General features: G+C 38.8%; 1 protein-coding gene across 2 annotated transcripts; it reads left to right on the top strand.

Moving 5' to 3' along the window:
• The first annotated feature begins 1,445 nt into the window (after window positions 1-1,445).
• Window positions 1,446-11,701, top strand: snrnp70 (small nuclear ribonucleoprotein 70 (U1)). 2 transcript variants are annotated; one of them, XM_067381981.1, is made up of 10 exons: window positions 1,446-1,635; window positions 2,124-2,277; window positions 2,436-2,498; window positions 4,333-4,387; window positions 4,471-4,535; window positions 4,641-4,703; window positions 4,795-4,876; window positions 9,547-9,648; window positions 9,902-10,001; window positions 10,090-11,701. In XM_067381981.1, the coding sequence occupies exons 2-10, from the start codon at window positions 2,131-2,133 to the stop codon at window positions 10,898-10,900; spliced, it is 1,488 nt and encodes a 495-aa protein (XP_067238082.1). In that variant the 5' UTR covers window positions 1,446-1,635; window positions 2,124-2,130; the 3' UTR covers window positions 10,901-11,701. The 2 variants fall into 2 exon arrangements, with proteins under 2 accessions (XP_067238082.1, XP_067238083.1); XM_067381982.1 differs by lacking the exon at window positions 1,446-1,635 and adding an exon at window positions 1,643-1,775.
• Window positions 11,702-13,193: the final 1,492 nt, after the last annotated feature.

The following is a 13,193-nucleotide window of genomic DNA, read 5'->3' on the forward strand; positions in this document are numbered from 1 at the left end:
ATTTTAATATTTACTGTACTTAAATGTACTATACTTTACACCAGAGCTTTCAGACCTTCTCAATGCCACATGTGCAAAATCTAAAAATATGAGATAAATACATGTCTTATTTTGATCATTACATAATGATGTACTGCCTTATATTATGCCCTCAACATTATTTTTTTAGTTTTTAAAATTGTATTATTACTTGAATGAAATACAAAACATGCCTCATTAAACACAAAACAAACTAAAATAGCAGCATTAAAAGACTGCACAAATTAAAGGGTTAGTTCACCCAAAAATGAAATTCTGTAATTTATTACTCACCCTCATATGTCTTTCCAAACCCGTAAGACCTTCGTTCATCTTCAGAACACAAATTAAGATATTTTTGATGAAATCTGATGGCTCAGTGAGGCCTGCATAGGGAGCAATGACATTTCCTCTCTCAAGATCCATAAAGGTACTAAAAACATATTTAAATCAGTTCATGTGAGTACAGTGGCTCAATATTAATATTATAAAGCGACAAGAATATTTTTGGTGTGCCAAAAAACAAAATAACAACTTATTTAGTGATGGCCGATTTCAAAACAATCATGATAAGACACAAAATATTCATAATGCTCCAAATCTTCCTGAAGCAGTGTTTTGAAATCGGCCATCACTAAGTAAGTCGTTATTTTGTTTTTTGGCACACCAAAAATATTCTCGTCACTTTATAATATTAATATTGAACCACTGTACTCACATGAACTGATTTAAATATGTTTTTAGTACATTAATGGATCTTGAGAGAGGAAGTGTCAATTGCTCCCTATGAAGGCCTCACTGAGCCATCGGATTTCAACTAAAATATCTTAATTTGTGTTCCTAAGATTAATGAAGGTCTTACAGGTGTGGAACGGCATGAAGGTGAGTAATAAATGACAGAATTTTTGGGTGAACTAATCCTTTAAGGGCTCTTTATTCATACATTTTAAGTTTTTTTTTTATTATTATTGATTTCCAACATATAATATAAAAGTACTGAACAAATATAAACTACAACAAAAAATAGAAAATGTACAGTAGAATATAAATAATAATAATACAGGTAAAAATAAATAAAAATAAATAAAATAATTAAAAAATAAACAGAAAAAAAAGAACAGGTATGAGATTATCATATAAATAACATAAAAGCTTCACAAAGAGAATTAGTGCGTTTAGCTTTACTGTTTTTCAACCAAAGTAGTAACTCTATATAATTTTTTATATCTATCTGAAATAGCAAAAAGTTGGATTTTCCTTTAGCCCATTTCTGTTTATGTATATGGTACACTTTAAGGTTTTATAAGATCACAAAGTCCTTCAAGAAGCGTCATGGCTTTTCTTTTGCACTACTTAACCACACCCCTATCGTAAAGTACCAGTAGACGAGGAAAAGCGTCGTAAAATATCACACTGGTTTACGGCCTCGCGCCATTTTAAGAAAGGAACGACTCGTTCAGCTTGGTTAGAGTACACGTTGGGTATTGTGTGGACGGAAAATACACACAAAAATACTGAAGGGATTTAAGAAATTTATCCACGAAGATTTCCCACAAAAAACGCAGAGATTACTGGTCTAAAATAGGAGGTTTCGTCGGAACCGAATGAGAAGTTGAGGTAATTCGCTGTAAGAGGCCGCCCGTGGAAATGTTAGCGATCTCTGATCTGATCAGTAGAGCTGAGCCTAGCCAGGACTGAGCTTTGGTTTACACGCTTGTAACAAAACGTGCACTTCCAGTACTTGTGTGATTCTTCCGGTTAGTTTATGCAATATTTGTAAGAGAATTCAATCATTTATGTAATGCAAATACAGTGATGTTTGTTTGCCCGAAGCTAGCCGAGTTAGCCAGTGCTGCTAACTGCTAACTTTTGGAGCCTCGATTAGGGGGTGTTTCGCTGTTGATACAGATGCTGAAAGATACTTAGACGCCACCTTTTCAGTTAAAGTTTACCAACGTCGAATTTATTCATCCATCTTGAGTAGCTGAAACCTCCTCGAACTTCTCAATCATTTACCCGCCGTAAATGCTTAGATCTGGTATTTAATGTTCTCTTAATGGTTGGTCTGAATTTTAATTGAATAGGTTTTAATTTCTCTCTTCTAGGTGAACAATGACTCAATTTCTTCCGCCGAACCTGCTGGCATTGTTTGCCCCGCGGGACCCGATACCGTTCCTGCCGCAGCTGGAGAAGCTTCCCCACGAGAAACACCACAACCAGCCGTACTGCGGAATTGCCCCTTTCATCCGGCATTTTGAGGTGCTTTTTGACATTATATAAGTTTTTTTTTTATACTTCCAGTAAAGATCAAGCATTTTAATAAGATTATTGTTGTGTGCATGATGCAAATTACTTAAGATTTTTGAAGTATTCTGTGACATCATATAACGTTGTTTTTGTTATGTACTGTTGGTTAGGACCCCAGAGATGCCCCGCCACCCACAAGAGCAGAGACGCGGGAGGAGAGGCTGGAGAGGAAGGTTAGGAAGTTTTAACATTTGTTTCTGGGGAGTTCACTTTCCTGTTTACTTGTGCTGAATGGCTTTTAGATTTTCAGACTTCATTAATGGCAATGAAAAGGTTATTAGTCAGTTATTGAAATGCCTTATTTGTAAAAATGTCACTTTAGTCAATTAATTGTTGTTTAACAAATTAGATTCTTTCTGCAAAACCAGCTAAGTCTGCTTTTTTTTTTTTTTGCAAAAACTTCTAAGTCTACCCTTTGGACAACAAGACATAGTAAAACGTCAGTTTCACAGCAGCAAAAGAACACTGTTGTTTACTCGCTACTCGTGAAATCCTGTCATTCCCACTGTAATGATGGACAAAACATTTTAACTTGCAGCTCGGAAAATGAAAGCTGGATCATACACACCGTCATTCATCTGGAAATCATATGATTTGACTCCTGTATTAGTAGTTCTCTGGAGTTTTTCTGACAAAGGGAAGTGGTGTTTAGTGTTTTTTGCCAAGAAACTGGGGTCTCATTTATGAAATTGTGCGTGGGATCCCTACTAAAAGTGTACGTACGAGCAAAAGCTAGATTCTGCGTACGCACAAAAAAATTCAGATTTATAAAACCATGCGTACGCCAGAACCTGCACTCAAATCCCTTTATAAATCCCAGTCAGTGGGAGATTGTGCGTACGTGCATCTCCACCCTGTCTCCTCCCCGAAATCACCATATATGGAGATTATGACGCCTAGTTTTACTATGCATAACCTCATCTGCATATCATTTCCATACATATTCCCATCCACGTGACACCATGGTTAACACTGTCAAAGGTACAACACATTGGAAAATATTAGATACAGACTATAAATTCCATTTGTGCCACACATTATATTGATAAAGATCATCCAATATCCTCTTTATGTTTTAGAATAAATATATCAAAATATCCATTAAAACAAAATTGTATTAAATACTTCAGATAAAGGTTTTAGAATAGAGCTGATTCATTCATTTCCACTGGCCAAATAGTATTTTAATAGTTTTAAACAACTCAAATCAAATGTATGCAGTTGTGCTGATAAGATAAACATATCTTTTAGGAAGTTTATAGGCTATTTTTAGTGGAAAGAGATGGGCCTACTTATTTACTGCAGTGTAATCGTCTGTCTCGGCATGTCACTGACAAAGTATTTTAAAAAGAAAACATGCAAATCTTACCTTTTTTCTCATTATATACTTCAAATGGTAATTGTTTGAATATCCTTATTCACACGACATCGACACCTCATTTTTGGACCTATTCAAACTGGACAACGGACCTTTCTACCACCGAATCCGCAGTGTCTTCCATTATATCGAAGTTAAGAGTTGCATTGACCATCGTTCTCGCTAAAATATTGTCATACCATCTGCAGTGTGGTTTAAAGAGGAATTATTGTGCTCCCAGCGCTCCTCACTGTCATTAAAACAGTGTGTCACTGGAAAAGTGATAGAAAGTATCACATCTACTATCTAAATTCATATCACTTTTGTCTCCAGACTGTGTGTACGCATGGCTCAAAGTTTGCTTAAAGGTACGCAGATTCTCCCGTCAAGTTTGTTTTTATAGATCACAACCTTTGCATGGGAACTGGCGTACGCACGTTTCCAGCCCCATTTTGTGCGTACGCCAGTTCCCATGCAAAGGTTGTTATAAATGAGACCCCTGGTGTTTCTGAATGGGCTGACGCTGGGATTTAGCGGATTTGAAGAACTTGAATGTATACTATGTGCGGCGAGCTTTCGCTCAATATCATCTCATTTTTGATGGAGGTGTTGTTTTGAATGTAATATGGTCCACTGATTTTCAATTCCAGAGAAGAGAGAAGATGGAAAGGAGGCAAGTAGTGGTGGAAACAGAACTGAAGCTATGTAAGTATCTGAACTTAATAACAAGTGAACCTTTGCAACACTGTATTATAAAACCTTATCAATTGTTTCTTGTATCTCCACAGGGGACCCACATAACGATACTAATGCTCAAGGAGATGCGTTTAAGACCTTGTTTGTTGCTCGAATTGTGAGTATTTTTGTTTAATGTATGGGCTGGTCAACAAGAATAAAAAATATTTTGAGATCTTGCCCTAAAAATGTGAATCTTATGCATTGGATTCTCTTCATACAGAATTATGACACCACAGAATCCAAACTACGGCGTGAGTTTGAAGTCTATGGTCCTATCAAACGGGTAAGTTGTGTTGAATGTGTTATGTACATTTCTTCACCATCCCCTTTTTTTAATCCCACAATCTCATCCTTTAATTATATGCTTTTATTAGATCTACATTGTCTACAACAAGAAAACTGGAAAACCACGAGGCTATGCATTCATTGAATATGAACACGAGAGAGACATGCACTGTGAGTAACCGAGACATCTCGTTCTTCTTTAAATCCCTTAAATGACTTGGAAATTCTACACCATCTCTTACTGCAATGAAAGAGAGGCATTCATTGTCTTCTCGTGAAAACTATTTTTATTTGAAACAACAAATGTTGGACATAGTCCATCTATTTAGTTTTTTGTTTTTTTTTTTTTTTTCTCCAGTCACCACAAATTTAAGTGTAGCGAACCTATCAAATGTAAAACCATATGAGAATGTGTAACTCTGTCATGTTATAAAACTCCATTTGTGTGTGTGTGTGCTTGTATGACCGCTTGTCAACCCTATCATACCTGTGTTCGTAGTATATTCCTGTTTTTTACCCCGTTTGTGTGTTGCATCTGTGTGAGTGTGACGGTGCAGCACATGTGGGTGAGGAGCGGAGTGTGGCTGTGCGTTAGCCCAACACACATTCTGATGAATGTTGCCACTCTATGGCATCTCTGTAATGTTTAGGCAGTGTGACATAGCAGTGTGTTTCCGGACGGAGCGGTGATGGTAAGCTAAAGGCTAAGGCCGTCTGTAGTGAAAAAAGGTGACCCATATACTTACACACCTGTTTATGTCTGGTGCACAAACAGCCGTTAATATCCAGGCTCTTTATACCTAAGTTCAAACAGGGGCGTTTATAATTGAAGTGTTGTGGAGCGAGTCAATGCTTTCTATTAATTGTGTGTTGTTCTCATTGCTACTGCAGCCGCCTATCTCTGATGGCTATTGGCCAGAGCTGGCTTGCAGATCATGATGATGGTTTTGATACATCTACACCCTACTACCACAGCTCAGTATATGGTTGGTATGATGGGTTTGTATGATGGGTAAGATTTCTTTACACCCCTCATCTAATTTTAGTTGATAGGTGATAGGTGTACCAAATCACTTCTCATCTGCCCCAATTTAGGGCTAAACATAGCCAGTTGTCATTGAACGTGGCTTGGGCCAGTTATAGTGAGTGCGAGCCTGTCATTAATCTCTTCTATTAAAGCCATTGTACTACTCGTGGTTGTACCCTGCAAGATTTAGACTGCGGTTTTAGTTATATTTGAAATCGAACTGTGTTGCAAAGAAGTTTTTTTTTTTTTTGTGTGTGTGCGCACAATTGCAGCACAATTGCCGTGTCAAAGTGGATGGTTCTCGTTTTGTTAAAATATGCAGAATGGATGCATGTTTTCTTATGAAAATATTTTATTACAAGTCAATATTTTAAAGTCAAGTGCCTTTTTTTCCATGAGGTTGTCATACCTGCCATAAAAGTGCTTTTACACTTAGTTTTTCAGTCATTTCGATAGTAATCCACGTAATGATAATGTAGAATTTTGCGTTTCGGTTGGGTAGATATACCCACGCAGATTTTGCTATGGGTTCAAGTTGGTCACGCAGATTTGGCATGTTGATAGACAGAAAGCTGCTTGGTTTGAAAGTGATTTAGCTACACTATTAACAATTTGACAGTGGATCTTTTTTCCTTCAAAATTTTGTGCTAATGTGATTGCACCTTAACATTGTTGCTATGCAACAACTAGAAGAAAAGCATCGGCTTGTGTTGTGCAGAGACAATGCGAATGTTTCTTGTTATTACTATTACTACATTGCTAAGTGCTACTATAATAAGCCAGGACCATAACTGTTTTGTAATGTAAATAATTGCACAAAAGACCTATTTGGTAATGTATTTAAATCAAAATTCTTAGTGTGTAGGCACTGTATTCGCTGAAATGGTGGTGTTGGCTTTAATAGAATTGGTTAACCAAAGGCTTTGGATATTTAAATCATTGCACGGAACCTAAATACATTTAAACATTCTTATTGCCATGGATTCACCTTGTACAGCATCAATGGTTAAAATTCAGTCCCAGAGTTCCTCTGTGAGATATTTGATCCATAGGCCTAAGAAATGTCTATTTAGGTCGAGCGAGGAGCTGTAAACTTTGTCTAAACTGGCTATTTAAATCCTTATCTGTAAAGCTCGTAATGGGCTGAAAAAATGACATGGTGACATGGATACAGCTAATTAAATAAGAATTATCTTTACTTTTCTTAACACATATGTGTTTATACCATTTCGTTTCACGATTCTCATATTTTTCTGAATTTGAATTCTAGGTTTAAAAAAAAAAATTCTAGATCTTTTAAAATGTCACTTGCAAGGCCCTGTAGAATCGTAAATTAAAATTGAATGGAAAAACTGATCTGAGAGATTTTGTTATGGATATAAGGGTGGTTGGTAAGCCCCTCTTGTTGGTTAGGTAGGTGAGGGTTGTGGTAAGGCCCTCTGTTAACTGTTAAAAATGAGGGTGGATGGTAAGGCCCTCTTGTTGGGTAGGTGTGCTGAGGGTGTTTGGTAAGCCCCTCTAGTTTGGTATGGTAGTCGGAGGGTTGTTGGTAAGGCCCTCTGGATGAGATGTCAGGACAGGTGTGTGCAAAATAACTTGAGGGTTTGATGGTAACGCCCTCATGATGGGTTTCAACTGAACGCCATCAACAGTGCAGACCAGAGTAGCTTCGTGGATTTCATCGTATCCCTTGTTGAAGGATTGGATCCCTAATTCCTTGGTTCAAGGTTGTCCAGTTTTGATTTAAAAAAAGAATTGTATCAAATGTACTGAAAGACATTGATTCGAGGCTGCTGGAATCGCCAGGCTACGTTTCCGTGGGGTTTTCCATCAAGGACTTCATCCTTGGCCAGGTGTTATGGTAAGATAGCATCTTCAGGTAATGTGGTAAGACTGAGATAATGACTAAATACTTAAGGGCTTAGACTTATCTTAGACCAGCAGAAGGAAAAGACCCAAGGGTATTGGCCATATTGAAGTGTGGGAATTGTGTAACTTATTTAAAAGTACTTCTAGCACACCCATTATTTATAATATATAGCTAGAAGCTAGAAGTAAATCTGCAAAAAAAAATTCCAGCCCCCCTTTGGTCTGTCGTGATGTGAGTGTAAGGTGCTTTAATGCTCATAGAAATTCTGTGTGAGTGTGAATGAATGTTTCTGAGAGATTTTGGAGAATGGAAAGGATGGCTTTTTGCTTAACTGTATTCACTAAGTGCCTTTTTTTTTTTCTTATTGTGGCTTTCTATCAAGGTATAATGAGAATAAAATGGCATTAATGGGCAGTTTAATGTGGATCACACTTAATTTGGAGATGACTTTAGTGGTCCAAGCTGTTGAGTTCAGTACTGCTTTGTTATTGTGATCCACCTTGCACTGTTAGAAGAACTGCCTCAAATTTTATTTGTGCCAGTTTCGAGGTCTACCGTAGCACTTAAATATTCCTTAATATTTCTTTCTGAATTCCAGAAAGAATTCTGCATTTTTCCTGAATATTACATAGTTTTTAGAAAGCACGGTTTAGTGTCTTTAAACACTAAACTCTAAAGACGGGCATACACTGTGTGAGTTTGAGAGGTTGGAAGCCATTACATACGTTACGGGTTAACCAGATAATCGTGTCAAAGCAGCTGGTACACGGCACGACTGTATTGCATGGTGAGCCAGCAGCAATTGCATGAGCTTTCGCGCTTAACATGGAGACTCGAGCGTGTTGCTGCTATAGCTTTGGATAGAAAAACCAAAGAAAATAAAAGGATGGGTGTGCAAATGATTTGGTGAAAAGCAGAGAACAGCACAGCCATTCCTTTCAACAAAAAACAACCAGAGTGTAGTTGTGTTTGTCAGTGTATGTGCACGCTGTAATATTTGTAGATCTAGTCTGTGTGACACGGTTATGTATGATTTGGCAATAGGGGACAGCATATACACTGGTCAAAATCGGGCCGACATCTCGAATTTAAAAAAAAAAAAGCTTATAAATTATTGGGATGTTAGATGTTCCTAACATGCTCTGCTCGTAATTCCTCTCACACAAAGCAAGCCACGACCATATGAGCAACAACAATTTCCAAGCGATTTTTCCCGAGAGAAGAAAAATCACCTGTGAGCTTGTACAACAAAAAGGAACAGTGTACGCCCGGCTTATGTGGTATCCAGAGTTTGAATCTTCATACTGAGAATTTAGATGCCACTGCAATGTTTTAACTTTCCCTGATTTCTTTAATTCCTTATATCCTTAAATTTAAGGTATTTGGCATATTTTTCAGCAACTTGCAATATTCAGTTTAGGTTTTATTCGTCAAGTGCTGAAATTAGCATATGGATTATGAATTCATAACATACAGGCTGTTTCTTAAGCATTGAAATTTATTTTAAAGAAAGCTGTCTGGAAAAACTGCTTAAATCCATAATCCAAATCATGAACATCAGTAATTAGTAAATGCTCCCCCCCCCCCCTTTTTTTTTTGTTTTTGTGAAGTATTAATGTGTGCCTCAATCCATGCAAGTAATCATTAACTAAAACTGAGGTAGAAGATTTTTTTATTTATTTATTTATTATTTTTTTTTGAGCTCATGACCGCATTGTCAGTTTATCTCATTCCTGGTGTCTTATCCAATTGGAGGTAAGCGTGTGTCTTCAAATAGTTTAAAATGTTTTGAATGGAGTTCCTCCCAAATTCAAGGTATGTAGTAGGAAATACTGTTGTGTGTATTCTTGTTTTCTCATTGCCCACCTCTTTCTTTCTTTTACTCCTTATTCCCTTCATCCCTCAATCTCCGCTTTTCTATTGCTCATCTATCATTTCTACTAGCTGCCTACAAGCATGCAGATGGCAAAAAGATTGATGGACGTAGAGTACTTGTTGATGTTGAAAGAGGACGAACGGTCAAAGGATGGCGCCCCCGACGACTTGGTGAGCTTTCTTCTAATCAAGTGTTCTTTTCTTGGCCAGGGGTGTCCAATGATGATCCTGGAGAGCCAATGTCCTGTAGTCTGTCCAGAAGATCTTGATTAGCTTGTTCAGGAGTGTTTGATTACAGTTGAAAAAAAGAAACTCTGCGTGACAGTGCCACAGTTGCCCACCCCTGGTAAAGATAGTACGGTTGGGTTGGGATGGTATGTGTTAAGACTTCACGTCTTCAATATACATGTATTTCACTATCCAGGTGGAGGTCTTGGGGGTACAAGGCGAGGAGGGGCAGATGTCAATATCAAGCACTCTGGCAGAGATGACACCTCCCGATATGATGACCGACCAATTGGCAGGCAAGTTGCCTGGAGCATAATTGTGTTTTTAGATGGGTAACTTTCAGTCTTTCACGCACAACCTTACCTGTTGTCTGTTATCCTGCAGTGACCGAGATCGGGATCGTGGCGAACGCAGGGAGCGCAGTCGCGAACGTGACCGAGACAAGGAGCGTGGAGAGCGCCGCCGCTCTCGGTCCCGGGAGAGACGGAGACGCACCAGATCTCGTGAGCGTGAGAGGGCCATTGCGGTTCCAGGGGAGGAGGCTGGGGGCAGCAGCCGACGTCGAGACAGAGAAAGAGACAGAGGTGTCACCGGAGACAGCCGAGAGAGGAGTAGAGACCGGGATAGAGAAAGGGACCGCAAGAGGAGAAGCAGGAGCAGGGATAGAAAGCGAGATAGGGAAAGAGGCAAAGGTGCAGACGGAGGGGAGGAAGGCATGGGCGGGCTAGGTGACGGAATGATGCCAGAAGGGGGAGAAAGGGGTATGGAGGACCCCTTGGCTGGTGAACCAGGACGAGGTGAGGATGGAGGGCCTGAAGGAGAGGAGAGAGGAAGGGACAGAGACAAAGACAGGGAAAGAGACCGTGATAGGAAGCGCAGCCATAGAGATAAAGATAGAGACAGGGATCGGGAGAGAAGGCGAGATAGGGATAGAGATCGTGAACACAAGCGGGACCGGGGTGATCGGGACCGTGGGGACCGGAGGGAAGATAGGCACGTATCATCCTCAGGAGATCAAGAGGGTTTGGGTAATGGTGGCGAAGGGGGTGAGGGGCCAGTGCCGCCACAATCAGAAGAAGGTTCACAGGATGGGATGAGGATGATGATGATGGATCAGGATTCCATACAGTCAGGAGAGGGCTATGCCTCCAATGAGAATGGGTACAGGCTGGAGGGCCAGGGTGATGAGTACTGAAAGTGCCACCGTTGTGTGAATTATCCAAGGTCATTCAGTTGTAATGTTGATTTTGATTCACAGTTATCCTAAACCATTATTTAATGCCTCCACCCTTTGCTTGCACTATGTCCAGAGTGTGTGAGTATTATACTGTACTACCAACAGCTATCACTGAGAGAGCTTAGTATCTCCCTGGTAAGAATCGTCCTTTTGTTAAATAAAAAGATAATGTAGCTGAACTGTGAGCATTTTTTTTTTATTTTATTTTTTATTTTGAGCCCGGTTAAATTTATATCTGGGGCTTTATTCACACAAATCTTCACTTCACTAGCCTTATGATGCATTTGAATTCCCTGTTATACCATCAACTCATTGACTGCATTGCTGGGAAGAGGTCTCTTGACTGAAGTACTGTATTTTTACAGTGTCATTTATTCAGTAAGGGATGGGTGATTGGCGTTGTTTAGTAACGCTGTCCATTTTCATATATGATGGACTACAAGAGTGATTACTTGGTTTGTTATCTGTATAATTCCTTTTACACTGGTCTTCCTCAACCCCCAGTTTCTCTGCAATGTTTTTTTTTGTTTTGTTTTTTTGTCTTGTACATTTGTTTTATATTTAGTTCAGTATGTGGATCGTTTGCAAACCGTACAGTGGCCCCTAATTTTACCGAAGGAACAAAGGCAGGAAACACTGACACAAATGTTTTTAAATATGAATGTTTGCCATGGGTTCACTAAAATTGCTCTTAATTTTCTTTTCTTTTTGCTTGTATCTCTGGTCGTATTGGTTCTGCCTTTCATTCTCGAATAAATTCTTTTTTTTTATTGAAACATTGAGTTGTCTTGATTCCTTTTCTAATTTTTTTTTTTTTTTTTTTTTTTTTTTTTATTAATGCCATAAACCAACAATGAGATCATTGAAGTAAAAAAAAAATACAGCAACTACAATGGAATGAAATAATGCCAGAGGACAAGAACAAAATTAAAACAAATGGAAAAGGGTGCTACTCTCTACATATCTGCTTACAATGTTATAAGCTCGAATTGCCTTTTTTACTTTTACAATTACACAAAACGGAACAATACAGTTTGAAGTCATTTTTGGCTTGGAGTCAGACCATTTCATCTTATGGGGCCAGTTGTTCAAAAAGTTTAATGTGGATCAGAATGATCTGGATTTGGAAATCCCATGTTTTGCTATCCAGGATCAGGTAATCCATTTTACTTTTGGATCAAAGTTATCCAAATCCTACTGACAAGTTGAACAACACAAACTGAAGGTTTGATCCAGATTAAAACTAGGATTGGATTTTGTGATCTAATCGAATTTCAGAATCCTTTTTTTCATTTTGAACAACCCATTTTCAAGATTTGATCCAATCCGAAAGCCGGAATCCGATCAGATTACTTTTGAACAACTGGCCCATGAATGTGAAACTTTCCCATTAATATGAACAATTGTATGAAGTATGCATTCTCTTTCTCAAGCCCATGATAATTAAAGTGTATATCAAGTCCACTCAACTGCAATTCAATGTTCAATTTTTTCTTTCTTAATGCTCCACATCAATCCAAAATATTTTTGTATGTATACAATGGAAAAATAAATGAAAACTAGTTTCCTTTACAGAAATTACAAGAGTAATCAATATCTAAACCGTTCCAACACATGTTTTACTGTTTCTCATTCCTTGTTTAAGGGTGCTTTCACACCTGCCTCATTTAGTTCGGTTGAATCGTACCAGAGTTCGTTTGCCCCTTTGGTGCGGTTCGTTTGGGCAGGTGGGAAAGCAGCAATCGCACTCGGGTGCGCACCAAAAGCGGACCAAACAAGCGTACCGAGACCTGCTTGAAGAGGTGGTCTCGGTACGCTTTCAAACGAACTCTGGAGCGGTTCGCTTGAGATGTGAAAGCAATCGACCCAGTTAACGGACCAACGAACCAAATTATATCATTTCATAACGGAAAATATGATATAAAAATCAGTAATGTCTGATTCTGTGAGTGAGCACATTATTTACAATATCTGAAAGCCAACGATCGCCTCTGGTGTGTAATTACACTTCTCCGTGCGAGAATGCTGTCCCGACGAAGTCTCAATTCCCGCTCTGCTTCATTAAAAAATTCAAATGGTCTCTCTCGACAGACACACGGACAACAGGTCGCCTACTAGACAGCGCTGGGAAATCCAGAGACGGAGAGAGAGAGAAAGAGCGCGGGTTTGAATTTGCCGCAGCAAATATGAATTAACTGCGGGAGAGACGGCTACATTTATAAAGTGTTTGTGTGTGTCTGGACAGTTACAA

Source organism: Chanodichthys erythropterus, chromosome 3 (assembly GCF_024489055.1).
Source record: "Chanodichthys erythropterus isolate Z2021 chromosome 3, ASM2448905v1, whole genome shotgun sequence".
NCBI lineage: Eukaryota > Metazoa > Chordata > Actinopteri > Cypriniformes > Xenocyprididae > Chanodichthys > Chanodichthys erythropterus.

Excerpts from the sequence above, each read along its gene's own strand:
- snrnp70 (XM_067381981.1), top strand. The coding sequence starts at position 2,131 with ATGACTCAATTTCTTCCGCCGAACCTGCTGGCATTGTTTGCCCCGCGG. Across the intron at positions 4,388-4,470 it reads GGAAACAGAACTGAAGCTAT|GGGACCCACATAACGATACT; the intron begins GTAAGTATCTGA and ends GTATCTCCACAG. Across the intron at positions 4,704-4,794 it reads TCTATGGTCCTATCAAACGG|ATCTACATTGTCTACAACAA; the intron begins GTAAGTTGTGTT and ends TGCTTTTATTAG.